At 37.1% G+C, this 17,448-nt stretch overlaps 1 protein-coding gene across 3 annotated transcripts in view; it reads right to left on the reverse strand.

The window, feature by feature from the left end:
• The window catches only part of LOC121427776, a 54,701-nt gene extending 39,498 nt beyond the window's left edge, over positions 1 to 15,203 (reverse strand). The window contains exon 1 of one of the 3 annotated variants that reach the window (XM_041624332.1): positions 15,048 to 15,203. In XM_041624332.1, coding sequence (XP_041480266.1) covers positions 15,048 to 15,126 — 79 coding nt within the window. In that variant the 5' untranslated portion in view covers positions 15,127 to 15,203. Of the gene's footprint in view, positions 1 to 5,704; positions 5,818 to 6,262; positions 6,562 to 15,047 lie in introns of those variants that run through there. The other 2 variants (XM_041624333.1, XM_041624334.1) reach the window with 2 other exon arrangements.
• Positions 15,204 to 17,448: the final 2,245 nt, after the last annotated feature.

The raw sequence follows: 17,448 nt of genomic DNA on the forward strand, positions 1-17,448 counted from the left end.
CATGCAAAAAATCACAATCTTATGGTCATTTTTATGTTTTTGTACAGTTTTGGAAAAAAAGCCCCCCCCCCCTCCCCCAGCCCCTGATTTCTTCCGCTTTTCAGCAAGTTCTGGCAAAGAATCTGCTCAAAGGGGGAGGCACTAATTTGTGCAGCGCTATATTTTATGCAAAAATATGTCCGATGAAACTTTATTTTCTATCGCTGCACATTCGTCTCCTGTCTTGTTTTGTTCCATTAATTCGAAATTTAGAAAATCACTGAAGTTCTTAATCATACAAAGGGAAGTGCTTTAAACATGAGCGACCTTTAAAAATAAATCAGAGGTTTCCGTGCTTCGCATTCTGAAAAGGGAAAAGTCCCTCTTACAGCTTGCATCTTCCCTTACACATTTTGAGCTTTTTTTTTCTTCATAATCCATATAGATAATTTAAATATCAAAATTAGAGCAGATTAAAGTTTCAGAGAAATTTCTAACATTGAGAGTTTCAACGCCATTCGTGAGAAGGAATATTTCCTCCATGCACAGATCTAGGTCTGCCCATCTTCTACTCTTTTTTGCGGGTGAAAAATATTTAAAACACTTTGCAGTCAAATATGTGATCTACAGTAGGTAGGCATTTTATACCACTTCTGTTCTAAATTTTCATAAAACGTTGTAGCTTGTACCTTGTAGTTCCATTCCCTGAAGTTCTCCACCAGGAAGGGTACATGTAACTCAGGGCTGACGAGAGTGGAAGTATTTCTGTTTTGTTTTGTTGCAGGTTTTGCATGTTTAGTTTTATTATTATTATTATTTATTTCGGCAATGAAAATTGAAAGAAATTGGTACAGTGTATACACATAATAAACATAACAGAGTATAGATTGAGCACCCACTGGACTGCCAGGGTCAAATAAAGTTAACTGAATTACTGTAGTCAATAAAGACCATTTGACCCTATCCAGTGGGTGCTTACATAAAACAGAAGCGGATAAAAGAGTGGGTATGAACAACGATGTTTAAGATCAATTATAATAGAATAAAATAACAGAGGTCTACTTAATAACATTTCATCTTAACTTAAAATATTGAAATTAGCTGTTGAAATAAATAAATAATGAACTCATGCAAGGGTAAATAATATGGTCATTCATTAGGCATAAAATTTTTCCTTAGTTCATTTGTCCATGAAATAAGTGAGTTTACAACCACCCCAGAGTGCAAACTTGCTGGCAATTCATCCCAGTAACAGGGAAAATTGATGGCTGAAAGATGAAGCCGATTTGTTCGCGCTCGGAGGTGGTTGAACTTCACGACCTCCAAGTGCCTACTGTTAATGACAATGGAACATCTAACTGCATCACAACATACAATACCATACAAAGCCTTGACAACATAAATTAGTAATGAAAATTTCCTCCTTGATTCCAATGTTTGTCAGTTGAGTTTTAGTAATCTGTCATGAAAGGACATTTCTTGCCTTCTTTGTTTAAGTATTTAATTTAAGTATGTCAGTGCTTTTGGAGGATGCTGCATCGGCTGTGAGACTATTCCACTTTCCAGTGGGAGATTGCTTCAGGGAAGGAATTGGCCAATTGGGTAGTTGTGATGAACTTTGAAGTGACGTCATACAGTTCATCATGGGATCTTCTTAATCTTGTTATTTTTATTGTGGCATATTTATTTAAGTCAAGTTGAGTTTCTCCATGGATGATCTTATATAAGTTGACGATTCGGTGATTTTACCTCCTTTCTTCGAGAGACATCCAGCCAAGTGTTGTCACTATGTTTGTAATGCTGGATCCCCATGTGTAGTTCCCTGTGACTGACCGGATGGCTCGTCTCTGAACCATTTCCAGCAATTTGGTGTTCTTGACTGTGCCTGGGTGCCATGCTATCTAAGCATATTCCAAGTGGGGTCTAACAAGTCTGTGGTATAGACGTTCCTTCAGTTTTAGAGCTTCCGTGCTTTGTGCGTGAAGAGGAATTATTTTAAATTCCTTGATCTTTTCCCATTTTGGGGGCTCTCACAATTTCTTTTGAAAACAAGGTTTTTTTAATCACGGCAATTCAATTTAATTCGAGTTGATAAGGGTATGGTAGTGGATCGTATTACCGAACACTTTTCATGAATTCAATCATTCATATCAAACACATTATTCTCATAAAATTCATCAAACTTTCACCATAAATACACAATTACATACAAAATATAAATATGTAAAATTTTGCAGAAATTAATGTTCTTTTTTACGATATTAGCTTCAAATCGGACCCCTCTTTGCATGTGAAATATTTTGGTCACTCGAAAAAGGTATCGTATACCGAACGTGTGTTTTCTATGGGAAAAATTGAGAAAACAAAAAAATCACCGATGAGCTATTTTAACAATATTTTATTATTTTTAGAATATTAAGACTTTGAAAATGTGTTTTTTGACCATTTTTCATCGTCTTTCTATTCAAGTTCCCTTTGGAAGGATGTTGCAAAGTTTTGAGCGTATGAAATTATTTTCTGACACGAACGATGCGCCCGTTCGGTAATACGAGGCCAGTCGGTAAAACAATCACAGTCAGTCGGACAGCCCTGAAAAAGGAGCTTCTTTTATCCAAGAGATATTCATGACTAGAGGGTTTTTGCATTGTTAATGAGCTTTGTGCGAACCAAAACACCTCTTTTTCATTCGGCCATTGCTGCTCTAAATTTTGACAAAATTTTGTTTTTGGTATCTTTGTAAAGAAGAATCATTCTTTTAGGTCATGTGTTTGGACTTTTAAAAGGATGTGGTAATATAGGGAAAACTTTTGATCTAAAACATGATGAAACAAAATAATTTTTCATGCAACAAAAGTTGTTTTCATAATTTCTGTTTGAGCACAAATGATTTTTAGATCATGATAAAGCTGAAGATCTAAGCTTTAATATGATATAATTTTTACAAGATGTATTTTAGATGGGTCAGCAGCCAGCTTTTCATAGGCCAAGTACATTAGCAGCTCAAAAACAATAATACTGCCCTCTGATTGGTCATAGAGACCACACACCTACGCAAATTCCAATGCCGGTCATGGCTGAATTCAAAAGTCTAAACATGTACACATGTCTTGCCATTAGTCATTAATAATGCATATTAGTGCATATTCATAGGGGGTTGAATAATTTTGCCACCTTCTTTTTATGTGAAAACAGCAATTTAGAATAGACTAGGAATTAAATCTGGATTTTTTTTCTGGTATTCAATTGTAATTAACTATCTTTTGACTACTTTAATGATTTGGTAACAGTCTGCAGTTGCAACATCATCAAATTCACCAAAATGTCGAAAATGTGAGGGGGTTTGAACATGCTGAATAATTTTGCTGCCAACTGTATATGGCCATGCGTTTTTAGTTGGGCCCATTTCCGTTACAACTCAAATTTTCTTCGAAAATCGCACCATTTTATACAATTGTATTTTTTTCTTATGTTTGACATCCTTTACCCATAAAAGTATATATATTCTGAAAGGAAATTGTCTGAGGAATTCAAAAATGCAATCAGAAAAGGCATAGGGTAATGTCATAAAAAGTTAAAGGTCAAAATATGTGGAAAACTGTGAAAAAAACATACTTCCCAATAAATCTGAGAATCGGATAAACTTTACACCCTATAGGGAAATAACATGCATATTTCAATTCTTTAGAGTGAGACCTTTCCAGTGATATATTACTTGTTGGGGATAACTCTACCAAAATAACTGGGCGCAATCATCTTTTAAGACCAAATTTCACATCACAATTTTTGCGGGTAAATATGTGTCGATGCTTGATTTACCCCTAAAACATTAATTAGTCTTGCCTTTAGTTGCATAAATACACTTGCAAACACTAACCAGTATATTATAATATATTTACTGTGGTTATTATGAATAAAAAATTATTTCATTTGACTCAAATTGTGGGATTTGTCACCTCTTGGCTCAAAGACCGGTGGACCACAGGTTGACAACTGAGAGTCAGGTTTAACATATAACTATAGGAAAAATGTGAATGCACAATGAAAAGTTCTACTGCTTAAGCTTATTTATCATTAGTGTCAACAAAAACAACTGACAAGTTAAAAATAAATCCAGACACCTGGCAAAAATACTTTGTTATTTTAGTGTGTTTTATTTTAAATATACCCTCTTGCTCAACATTCTGCAGGACATGGTCTCTTGGTACTGGGTCAATTGAATGTCAATGCACAGAACATATTTCTATGGGTACATTTGCCTCTGTTTAATCTTTGTACCAGTTTCATTCTCAAGTAGTTTTTTGTTTAGTTTTTTTTATAATTTGGAAAAATATTCTCTGAACACTTTTGTGCCAGCCAAATATGTGTCATTTACTGATTTATAGAAGCAGTGTGATGTAACATTAAGAAAAAAGTAAATAGAATCAGATGAGGACTTTATTGCAACAAACAAGTTTTCATTAATTAAAATTGCATAAAAGGTGTATTTGTATCTATTATGATACCAGAGTAATCTGAAGATTCTGACACAAAGTTATCACTATCGGTCTACGCTGTCAATATTGAAACCATGAGGTCATGATTATTAAAACAATAGATTGATTTATCTCTGAAGCCTTTAATTAGTTTGTGCTTTTCTTTTTGAAATTTATGCAGCTTCTAAATTTTATTCAAGGTGTAACCCACAAATGTATTTATCTCTCCTCATTTCCTATACATCAGACAGTCACAATTTCAATCATGTTAATTTCATGTTTTACATCAATTAATTATACTAATTAGCTTAATTAGGTACCCTTTAAACTTAAAAGTTCAAATTTGACCCACTTATGACTGAAGAGTAAGCTAGTGAGCTCCAAAACTATTACATATTTTAGGTACTGTGATGTTACACATTTAGTTTCTTAATGAAATGAAAATTTATGCTCCCCTCGTCTACCACCATGCAAAAATGGCCAATCGATGTTACAAAACTGCTAATTACTGGTTAACGAAGTAATCTCAAGTATTTCTTTTTCTTTTAAGTAATTGGTATAAAGATTCCTTTTAATATGATACCAAATATACCCATGTAGCACATGTATTTCAAGTTTTATACCATTAATTATTTCTGTGCTTGTCGTGCAAATGTAACGATATGATGGTGGGCCCCAAGTCTGCGCACCTAACAATTTGAGCTAAGATTTAACATGAATTTCTTCTTATTTCACAAAATCTTTCAGTTGATAATGTTCCTTACATCATAATGAGTTAGTGTGCCAAATATCTCATAAAAATTTAAAATAAATATATGATTTTCTTGGAAAAAACCAAGGGCAGTCATTTTCAGATTGAAAAAAAAATGGTACCCCATGTCTGCGCACTCATTCACTTTGCACACGATTCGGGGATTTTGATGACAAAAGGCTGCATTTTGAGACCGTCACATGAAATGCTCTGAATTCATCATTTTTCCACCATTTTGAGTCGGATTCTTTTATGAATACCTGTCTATGCATTGAATGTGCAAAGTTCGTGCTCGTTGCGTATATTCTTTTACTAGAATCGCGCAGATACGCGGGTGCGCAGACTTGGGAGACCGCGCAGACATGGGAGAACTGACCATACCACCTATTTGCGGGCCCAACTTAAAACGCATGGCCATATATGTCTTACGGTGGCTTGCCAAATTTTAAAAAAAATCATAGTTAGGCCCCTAACTTAATTACAAACAGAATGAAACACCCACCACATGCGCCGCCATGCCACTGACAGGCACTTGTTCACTGCAACCATCCTGCCTGCCTGTGGAGAATCTACAGGGTCAGGGTACAGGTAAGACCTATGGTATATGCCATTGCTGTACATAGCACACACTTCAAAAAATCATTAAAATATCACTTTTGTGACCAAAATTACTGATTTCCATACAATTGCAATTTATTTTTCATTAGTATAACTTGGGAATAATTTTTGTATTCACCAGAGCGCTAAAAAACTTGATTTTGGGCATATTTTCATGTACGCCCTCTATTGGTGGAAAGTATTATGGCAAGAAAATTTTCATTTTTCAATCTCTATATTTAATCAAGAAAAAAAATGATTTAAAGAATTAGATTTACAGTCATAAGAGCCAAGTAGGCCTAATATGATTAATACCTGTAATGAAAACTGACATGACAGTGTAAGAAAATCAAGCATTTGTCCCATATAAAAAGAGAAATTAAGCTAAAGAAACATTGCCACCATTATTTTGCCACACATGGAGATATAACCATGATAACTGAGAACAAGGTTATATTATAACCTTGTTGTTCATTGAATGAGTGCTGACAGGCAGGTTTAGCAAGGTGCGGAGAACAAGTGAAGCTGAAGCGACGTCGTTTGGCCCTTGACCTTGCTTGGCCTGGGCCTGGCGCCCGGGCCGGGGCCGAAATTATGATTCACTCCCATCTCCAGACAAAATTCCTCGAAAACTAACTGACTGTTTCCAGAAAGAGAAGGAAGAAGAAAAAGACTGTCCAAAATTGATTTGATGTTGCCTTTTGAGTGTTTTCACCGTGACAGCCTACTGAAGTCGTCCAGCCTCCAGGCCAGGTTTTCGCAGGTAGGCCGAGGCCTAATTAATGCAAACAACAAAGCTAAAGACAAGTCGATTACAGCTACCGGTATATCGGCGCCGGGCGCAGGGCGCGCGCGGCGCAGCGCTGGAAGCTGCTCCGGCCGGCGACGCAGCAGTGCAGTGCAGACGACAGAATGCTGATAAAAGCAATATCGAAAGCTGGCGCTATCGCAATCGGGAGCTTAACATGTCTTTAATGCAATGGGATACTAAACTCCAGGCTGAAGAAAAATTATTTGAGCAGATTTTAAAAAAATCACACAAGCAAATTAGCAAAACACTGAAAATTTGATCAAAATTAGACAAGGAGTTACAAGTTATGAAAATGAAAATGGTGCATTTTCTGGTTTAAAAGTTCTACTAGTAAGCATGTCTTTATGAATATTCAATGAGCGAATTGATGATGTTATATCAACACTTGTTCTTTTGCATGTTATTATATGAGAAATCCCGGTATGAAATTAGGTTCATAGGCGGCGGAAGCGGGGGGGACGTGTCCCCCCCTAAATTTTAGGTGGGGGGGACGGTCCCCCCCTAAATTTTGTTTTGTTAACCTTTTTTTTTTTTTTTTTTTTTTGCTTGTCAATTTTTTTCCTGCGTCCCCCCCTAAATTCACGTGGACCCCCTTGACACGTGTGTTGTCCCCCCCCTAAAATTTAGGTTGATGACCTTTTTTTTTTTTTTTTTTTTTTTTTTTTTGCTTCTCAAAAATTTTTGGGGCGCTTGTCCTATTTTTTACATGTGTCCATCCCAAAATTTCAGGTGGACACCCCCTAAATTTATTGGTTTCCGCCGCCAATGATTAGGTTTCTTCAATTTTTTTCCTCCACGATTGGTTTGACATCTGATTTAGTGCATTAGATATTCATTATTGCAACGACACTTACTATTCACACAAACATGTATATCAAATAATGAAACAATTGTGATTTCATGTATAATGACATGAGAAAAAGAAAAGTGGGGATGAACGGTGACATCATCAGCCCACCTAATGAACATTCATGATGACATGCATATAAACTGTTTTCACAAAATGAGTTGCTAAACTTTAAAACACAATAACGTTGTTATTCGATTCGTTATGGCTACAATGCCATATACACAGCCGGCCCGTGCCCCCGCCCCCCCCCCCCCCCTTTGAGAGGCACATTTAAAATTATATTGTAAAAATGCCGCTAGAATAGAAGTGTGCCCCCTTCCCCTTTGAAAGTACAATGAAGACTTTTTTATGGCTTGAAAAATCCTGGATCCAGTGAATTGAAATTAAAAACGTACGTGAAGCTCTGTCAAAGGGCTATGACGGCCCGATCAAAGTGTTAGATCCCAAAATAATATGCGAGGCCCTTTTTTGACAGCCGGGGGTGCATGCGGGGGGTGCTGATGTTAATTTGGCAAGCAAAAAAAATGGAGACTATTTGGCTACATTTTTCCACTTTGTCACATCTACCAGTATTCCAGCCCTGGGGTGCAGCCACAATTGGAAATAACAGATAGCCCCCCCCCCCCGGAAAATCTTGGGTGAGTGCCTCAGTACCTATATAATTATAGCACCCCCGCTCCCGACCCAGGGCCGGGAAATGGTAGTACAAGAAATAATCACTAGAATCATGAGCTTGCATGCTTTAAATAAAGTGCAAATCGAATAACATCAATCTGAAAATATGATAATGCTGGTTCTCGTAATAATTGACAAAAAACTGAAGGAAAAAAAACATGGAGTCCTATATTAATAAGTGCACCAAAACCATGCACATTCCACGCAACATATTTTGCTTGACCCCGAAAATACTTTTTATAACTCATGAAATTTGAACAATTGTGTTTGTCATTCTAGTATTTTAGATTGTGGGTATCAGGTAAGCTCACTATAGCGGATCGGGGGGGGGGGCAAAGCCGGCCCGTGCCCCCTTTCGAGAGGCACAACTGAAATTTGTAATGTAAAAATGCCGTTAGAACAGAAGGGAGTCCCCTCCTTTGAAAGTGAGGAGAAAGTTCCCTTTTCCCTCTGACCTAAATAACCTGATAATTATCTTGATGATAAAATAGACGGTTTCGATTTCAAACCTATTCGTTCCTGCTAAGGTGGTTTTAACACGCAATACAGCCTACCATGCAATATACAAATTATGCAGTACCGTTATATGCTCGAATTGAAATACATGATTCCATGCGCCGGGAAAGGGAGGGGTACCCATTCCCTTTTCTTATTGGTAATGCCCCTTATGCCAATACTTATCCAATGATTCATTGTTGGGTTATATAACGGAAAATGAAACATTGGGAACATGTTGGCGTGTGTGAACACAGAAAAATCTAAAAAAAAAAAAATAGTGAAAGTTTCATAAAGATGTAAACAAAGTGAAAGTAAAGATAGTGTTGACACCATGATGTGGACATTCTCCCAATGGTATAATGCGATCAAAAAGTGTGATGTCACCGTTTGTATAACTCCCTAATTACTTTTCTACAAATTTCATTTAAATTGTACTTATCAGGGGCTCGTAACACAAAAACTTAGCAATGATCGCAGAACATTTTTCTAAGATTGATTCCATGTACTGCAGTGCATAATCAGTCGTGAAAATCAAGCTTGCGATGAATCGCTAACCTTTGTGTTACAGGACCCAGGTCTAGGTTTGCGATGGATTGCAAATATGAAAGAAGCGCACTGATTGGTCCCTGGTCAGCATTTTAAACCAAATGCGCGTGTAACATTGATATTGATTGGTCAGTTCATTTAGCGATTGATCGCTAATCTTTGTGTTACGGAGCCCTGGGTCCTGTAACACAAAGGTTAGCGATTGATCGTACGCTAGATTTTTGCGATTGATTTTACATTGTAGTCAGTGGAATCAATCATAGAAAAATGTTCTACGATCATTGGTCTATAGACCAGGGGCCTGTAACACAAAGCTTAGCAATGATCGTAGAACATTTTTCTACGATTGATTCCACTGACTACAATGTAAAATCAATCGCAAAAATCAAGCGTACGATCAATCGCTAACCTTTGTGTTACGGGACCCAGGTTGGCGTTTCATAAAGCTGTCCGTATACTAATGAACTTTTTTACTTGCTAAGTAATCACCAATGAACATCTAATGGTGAATACAGTTACCTCAAGAAAGGATCACCAGTCGTTCTTAAAGTCACTCCTAACTTGCAAACTGCTAAATGGCCCCGGTGGGTGGGTTTTTTTTTTTTTTTTTGAGGTTTTGTGAAATGAAACATGGACAAAGAGTTTGTACTATCCTTAGAATAAATAAAAGAGAAATGTTTTGGGGCATCTTTCTACGACATCTCAAATGAGGTCCCATTGCCCTATTTGCCCATGAGAGGATCACCAAATGATTTCAAATATTCATATAACTTTCTTACTGTTTGTTTGATTGTTCCCAAAATTTTATTCATCTTATTATTTCATTTTTCTGTTTTCATACAAGCAAGCCTGTGCTTACGGACTCACTCTACCATTTTAATTAATGTTTTGGCCTTGAACGTTCATGCCTTGGCATAGGTCCTGGGGATCAGTACATCTTTTCTAATTTATTCCGAGTCTAACGTCTCAGACATTAGATACATAATATAAACCATGTTTACTTGTTTTTGTCTCAAAATGAGTTCAAGGAAGAATAAAGATTTACCCATCTCCGAGACCATGCAAGGGGTGTGTTACCGTTCTTTTCAAAATCACTTCATTTTCGCTATTTTTTTTTTTACTTTTCAGGTTTATGATGACGATATAAGTGGAGAAGAAACTAAATAAATGAGAACTAAAATTGAAATAGAGTACACCCAAGGGAAAGAACCATGGAAATCTACAAGAGTCCTTAAAGCGGCCAATTTTTAAGTCAGTATAACAATTTCAGCTTGATCTGGTGTGTGGAGGGGGCTTGGGGCCGGGCTTTGGACCCTATGAAATCACGACCAAAAAAAAGGGAGAAAGGGAAAGAAAGAGAAATGGAAAGGGTTAAATATATGATTTTTTTTAACCCACGTCGATCTAAATCTATTATAAAATTAAATTTTGTATTGAAAAGGTCAAATTATTGCTCATTTTCTTTGCTTTCTCACAGTTTTTTTTAAGAATGTTGCCCCATTTGTCTGTCTGGCGCCCCTCCAACATTGTTGGCCCATAAAACCAGAGACCCCCCAAAAACCGAATTAGATTATTTTCCGAATATTAACCAAATCATCACAGGTCAAACTTCATGTTCGCTAGCAACTTTTATTTCTTTACCCCAATGCCATGTTCTGAACCCTTAAAGAAAACTGGTGTTAAAACTGACACCAGTTGGTGTTAATAGAGGACCACACCCTAAGGTATTAAAAGTATACCCTAGAGATTGAACATAACACCAAAGAGTGTAAATGTAACAACCAAAGGTGTTGTAGGCCTATGGGTGTTCAAATAACACTGTCAATCTAACACCGGTGTAAAATAACTGGTGTGGTCCACCGGTTAACACCACAGTTTTTTGTTATCCTTTCGATTTACGTTCTCCGCTTGCGCACTAGCTGCGTTTTAGTGATGTTCTTGATTATTCACCTCCTGGTAAAGCGAAAATTTGATTTATTTTGTCAACCATTCGGTTGTTCTACTTCGTCTTTTCATTCCTATATACAACCACAGTCGACACAGGACCATCACATTTTGTGCATTATTCATACATACTGTACATACAAACCGACCCACCCACGCACAGAGACATGCAAGTGTACATCGTGCGTGGTAATTAGAAATGGGATCACCCCCCCCCCCCCGTTAAGAAGGTATGTCTTCTCCATTTACAAAATATAGATTTGTAAATGACTTTCTCATGAGTCGCAAAAGGATATGGTACCTAAACAATCGAACAGTGTTTACCTCGATTACACCTGGATGCCATTGCATAAAACTTGGTACTTTCGATATGTCTTGGCTTTTATTGACGAAAATATTCAAATTGACTGGTTGCCAAATAATAAGAAGACCCCCCCCCCCCCCGGCCGTATAGCTAAAGTGGGGGATGTAGGGTGCGACACCCCCTCCCCATAGGCGGCGGAGCAGAGGATTATCTTTTGTGTTTGGGGGGACGCAACAATAGCCGTCCCCCCCAACACAAAAGATAATCTTCTGCTCCGCCGCCAATGCCCCTCCCACACACTCACACACACTAATCGTCGGTTAATCAGCGCTGCCGTCGGGTGAAAGGGGGGGAAGGGGGCGAAAGAAAAAAAAAGAAAAAGGGGAAAGAAAAAGTGAAAAAAAAAGAAAGGAAGAAATGATGGGCGGAAGAAAGAAAGAAATAATGGGAGAAAGAGGAGGAAGAAAACAAAAGGAAGGTGAACAAAACAGAGAGAGAAGAGAGAATGGGATAGACAAGGTTTGATTAGGTTAACTTGTGTGTTGGTGTAATAAAAGATGCGGAGTTTGAGATGTTGGACTGACACTTGTCCGGAAAATGATAAACACCCTTACTGTCGGGTCACGCGGGGCTGTTCTAACTGCTCCATATTCTTTGTTCTTGCTCGGTCTAATTATCTTTGTCGGTAAAATAATGTCAAATTGCATAGTTCTCGTTAAATTGTGATTTTTTCGTAATGCGATCGTGGGGAGCTCTCTGTAGGCTACCGCAAATTATTAGAAAGTCTCGGTTTAAGGTCTAAATCTAAAAAAAAATCAGCTCGCGCTTCCCACTTGCATTATGTTTAGTTAAAATTTTGCTGAAAATGTTGCTTTAACTCCCCTCAGAATATCAAAAGTATTCACTCGCGCTCGCATTAAGATACACAGATTGTTAAATTGCATATGCTGCATCTGAGTTTGTTCTTTATATAAAAAAAGGTGTGAAAATGTTAAGTTTTTCAAGTAAAAAATATCAAGAGCTGTCAGCTCGCACTTCTGTACCGACAGTGAACCATTTTCCTTCATTTAACAGTGCTTAAAAATGTTCCCTTTCGGGTCTGTGAAATAAAATTATGCTCACACTTTGCGCTTGCGTTATGATTATTGAGACATAGAGCTTGTTCAATTACAGATGCAGAAACTGAGTTTGTTTTAATGTAAGCACATGTACAAACATTTAGTTTCCAAGTCAAAATATCAAAAATTTTCACTGCAGCTCGCGCTTCGCGCTCGCATCATTCAGTGATACCCTTCCTTTTCATGATTACAAAAACTGCATGGAATGTCCGATTTTAAATATATCTGATTAGATACCAATCATGTTCAGGATTGCAAAAATTGTTAAATATGTCAAATTTTCAGGATGTAAAAAAATAAATTCGCGCTCCCAAGTTGCTTAGATCTATGCCCACATTCTTGATTGCTACATTGCTTCGAATGTTCTGTTTCTAGTTCTAAATCTGAAGATAACTAGTTAGCGCTTCGTGCTTTTGTACTGTCTTCTTTAATAAAAATGTGCTTTACCAGTCCAGTTTTCAGATCCAATATCTCAAAAGTTTTCAGCTCGCGCTTTGCGCTCGCTTTATTTGATTATTGGGAAATATAGTCACTGCAAAAAGTTGATTAACATGTCCTTTTTCGGAAAGGTTATAGTATCAGCTTTCGCTCGCATGACTTGTTATATACGCATATTGTTCATGCGAAAAGTGCTTAAATTGTCCAGTTTTCTGGTCGGAAATGAAAATTTTCAGCTCGCGCTTTGCGCTGGCATCATTTGTTTGGTTGATATATCCACCCTCTTCATGTTCACAATCGAGTTTTCAGGTCGGAATATAATTTTTACACTCGCTCTGTTTGATTATAGTGAGAAATGTATTCTATTAAATATTCACTGCAAACAGTGTCCTTTTTCGAAAAAAAGGCGTTTCTTTAGCGGTGCACCGCTGAAGCCGCCGTTGCTTTAGCGTTGGTTTAACGGTAGTGAGCGGTTGCGAGCGTTGGCTTGGCGGTGATACCTCTATACCAACGCCAAGCCAAAGTTCATCACCGCAATGGATCGCTGCTTCAACGCCCGACACAATTCCTGCAATCCTGCGTACGCTCGTAAACCGCATACAACCGCTCTACCAAAGTTTGTGTAACGTTTAATCACCGCAGCTTTCAAGATCTATGCGTTGGCCCAGCGGACCCAAGCGTCCAGGAACTTGCGTCTAGCGGTGTCAAACATTGACTGGGCGTTGTTGGAGGGGAGGTTCTTTGCCGGAGCGGAAAATTGCCCGCCCCTCACAGCTGGCAATATTTTGTGCGGCTCAAAACTTTCGGAGCGGTAGGAGGGACAATCAGAGGTGGCCGAGCGTATATACGGCGTTGCCTTAAAGGTACTGCTTTAGCAGCCAATTTAAAAAAAAATCAAACCAAGATGAAACACGTGTACAAGTGCGTGTATTAGAACTAATAAACCCTGAAAACAACCATTATTGAGAAAGAAAAGCTATAACTACAAGGCAAACCCCGATTTTGTAAATAGGTGTCTTATAGACCCCTAAATAGCACACATAAGTGTATAGGATGAAATTAAGATGGTGTTTCCGGTCACTTTATATTTCAATTTTTGAAGCACTAAATAATTATTTTCGAAAGCAATTTTTTCGGGGCCTTATTTTTTTTTTTTTAACATATCACAGACACAGGTGACAAGTGTGACCTTCTAGCTCAGATTTTTAAAAAGTCAAACCAATGTTAATTAACAAATTAATCACTTTAACGGTGGCCAACTTCTATTAAACGGTGGTGAACGGTATTGAGCGGCGATTATTATTTTTTTCACCGCTCCAGCAAAGTTCTGGCGGTGTGAACTACTTTAAGGGGCCTTTCATAATCATGTAAGGAAGCAAAATAATAAATGATAATATTACGATAATATTGGCGTGAGTACAAGCAGCTTGTAAGGTAGAAACGTTGAAATCCCTATGCTGCCAATTTGGCAAGTTGGGTGAAAAGTCTTTTATAATTTGAGGTAGCATTGGTCAAGAAAAAAAAAACATTTGGTGACAATGGCAAGCATAGTTGAAATGGATTTGGGGTTTATCAAATTTGTCTGTACTTTTCAACTTTTTGTTTCAAATATCCTTATCAAAGATTTTTATTTAATAAAACTTCCTCCTGAATATCCTGATCTCTGACATATATCTTTTGAAAAGAAATCTTGTTTTGCTCACTCGCTTCAGCAGACAATGTCAATGGATCAAGTAATGAGTATACGAAATAGTTTAATCTGAAATATCAATAATGATTAATAGCAGTTCCAATATTCTAATAGTCGAGAACATTAATCATGGTGATAAAAGTTTGCATAATTTCACTTTAAAAAAACAGAACATTGAAAAAAAAAACACAACTTTCAATCGGGAAAGATAAGACTACAAACTAGAGATGCAATATTAGTCGCAGATGCAATATTAGTCGGCAAATAATTGAACAAGTCATTAAACCAACTTAAATGTCCGTTCGTTTCACCTTGCATTTTAAATATGAGGTTTTATTGTTAGGGACAAAAGGAAAAAAATGATTAGTTCATACCCTTCTGTTCAACGTACTCAGCCGCCTGTCCTCCAGCAGCCATGCAGGCCAAAAGGAGCCCGGTCAAAATCAGCTTCATTCCTTTGCGGATATCTTGTCTTCCACACAAGAAAACGTGTCTGTTTCTGCTCCAAGTTAGAAGCAAAATGATCAGATCAATCTGTTTAGTCCAGAGTTAAATCCACCAGATCGCCGTGGCGGATCCGTCTTGGGTTTGTTCTCGCATCCTATTGGTTGAAAGGGTGTTATCACGTGATGAATCAATGAATATTAATTAAAGAAAACAACCAATGACAGGGAAGACGCCCTCCTCTCATTTCTCTAAACCAGGCAATCCTCATTTTTGTGTATTTGTTTTCTTTCAATCCAATACATACATCTTTTTTTCGTCGTTTTATGTTTGATAGTGGGTCTTTTTCTCTCTCCCCCGGCCGCTAGCTCTCAGCCACCCCTTCTCCGGAACCTAAAATTTCCGTCTTCGAATCTCATTGGTTAATAAATGTATTTACGTCACTCAATGGCGCAAAGATGTCGCTTATTTTAATGATAATAATATTGGCAATGAACTATACACTCTCTTTTTAATCTCCCTCCCCCCCCCCCCCACTCTCTCTCAGTTCTTCCGTGGAGTATATCCCAACACTATGGCCTGTGTTCTGTAGTCGGGTTTAACCTTAACTCAGGTTTAAAGTTGTGGTTTAAGTATGGATAGCCAATTGTTACATAATAACTAACGGAAGAGATATCAGACTTCAGCTCATTCTGCTATAAAATCATTCAGATTTGTGTAGGAAGTATAAATAGATGATTGTCTTCACCATCGATGAATCAGGAAAGAGCACAGTAAACATAAGAAACATACAACTTAATAAAAAAAAGATACTTTTGGCTTCCCATACTTGAACCACAACTTTAAACCTGAGTTTAAGTTAAACCTGACTTCAGAATACGGGCCTAAACCTTTGTTTCCAGGGGCGAATCCAGGATTTTTCAAAACTGTGGGGGGCACATTTTCCCCAAAAAATTTGACAAGCAAAAAAAAAGGTTTTCACCAAAAATTTAAGGTCATTTCGTCCGTGGAAAATTTGGCAAGAGAAAAAGGGTCATTGCTTTCAAAATGAGAAGGGAGGATTAGAACGACATATTTAATTACATTACAAATTTTGATTATGCCTCTCAAAGGGGGCACGGCTGGACGGTGCCCCCCCCCCCTTCCCTGAATCAGCTAGTGTTTGTTACAGTCACACCAACAAAACGTTTACAAATCATCGTAATTGTCGTTCTTTTTAGTAATATTTAGATCTTCCCCATCATAATCATATAACATGTCAAGATAATGTATAACATGGCATCATTATAATTGATTCATAATTCATACATAAACTTTTTAAGTTGCCTTATTCCAAATGTAGACGTAAAATCAATCTTTACAAATTTCTTTGACCAATAATATACAAAACAGACTCTTCTAAAAAAAAAATCTATGAATAGAAGGGATTGCCTCTGGCAGTCTCGCCTGCATTATGCAATGTGATATCGCAGCAGTGCTAACTTTGAAAACAGCTATTGAATAATTATTCACAAAAGAAAACATGCATAATAATGGTGATAAAATACTATGTCCATTGATCCAAAATGGCCTTTGACCACGACCATGTGACAGAGGCCTGTGCAAAACAATCATTCACACTTGATTACCATTATGTCTTTCTCCCACCACTCTCCCTCATTCTAAAACTCTATTTGATATTTATGCTATACACTCTTAAAAATATTGGGTAAAAATGCTCCATGATGGTAATTATGTATCCAACCAACATTAGGCATTTCTTTTGGGCATTATTATTTATCCAGTGTGATGAAATTTTGCTCATTCTTAAGTAATTTCTGCTTATTTTTTAACCTTACTGGACAATAATATGCTTCCCGCATGGGGTAGAATACCGCCCAAAATTGGTTGGAGACATAACTACCCTCGTGCTGGTTAAAATTTTGCCCAATATTTTTTACAGTGTAGAGGATAAACTCGAATTGATGACTGACGACCGAATTGGATTAATAATGTGTTTTTGTTACTTAATTTTCACTGAATATATTGTATAATATTATTTAATAACTAAACAATAGATAATATGATATTTGGTCATTTCATAATGTAATGATTCATTTATAATATTTTTATTCGGAATAAAAAAAAACGCAATGATGTGATATCTCAAAATGTGATTATCAAAATTTTGCTACTAAAACTTGCCGCTCCTCTATTCCTGTTTATTGTACAATCCACTGGCATGATTTGAAATGGTAGTTAGTATTTTAATCAGGCTAATTACTCCTAGTTTACATGATTTTTGTTAACAAACTTAATAAAATTGAATCTCTTGTTCTTTATTTACTCACT

The sequence above is a fragment of the Lytechinus variegatus genome, chromosome 14 (assembly GCF_018143015.1).
Source record: "Lytechinus variegatus isolate NC3 chromosome 14, Lvar_3.0, whole genome shotgun sequence".
Taxonomy (NCBI): Eukaryota; Metazoa; Echinodermata; class Echinoidea; order Temnopleuroida; family Toxopneustidae; genus Lytechinus; species Lytechinus variegatus.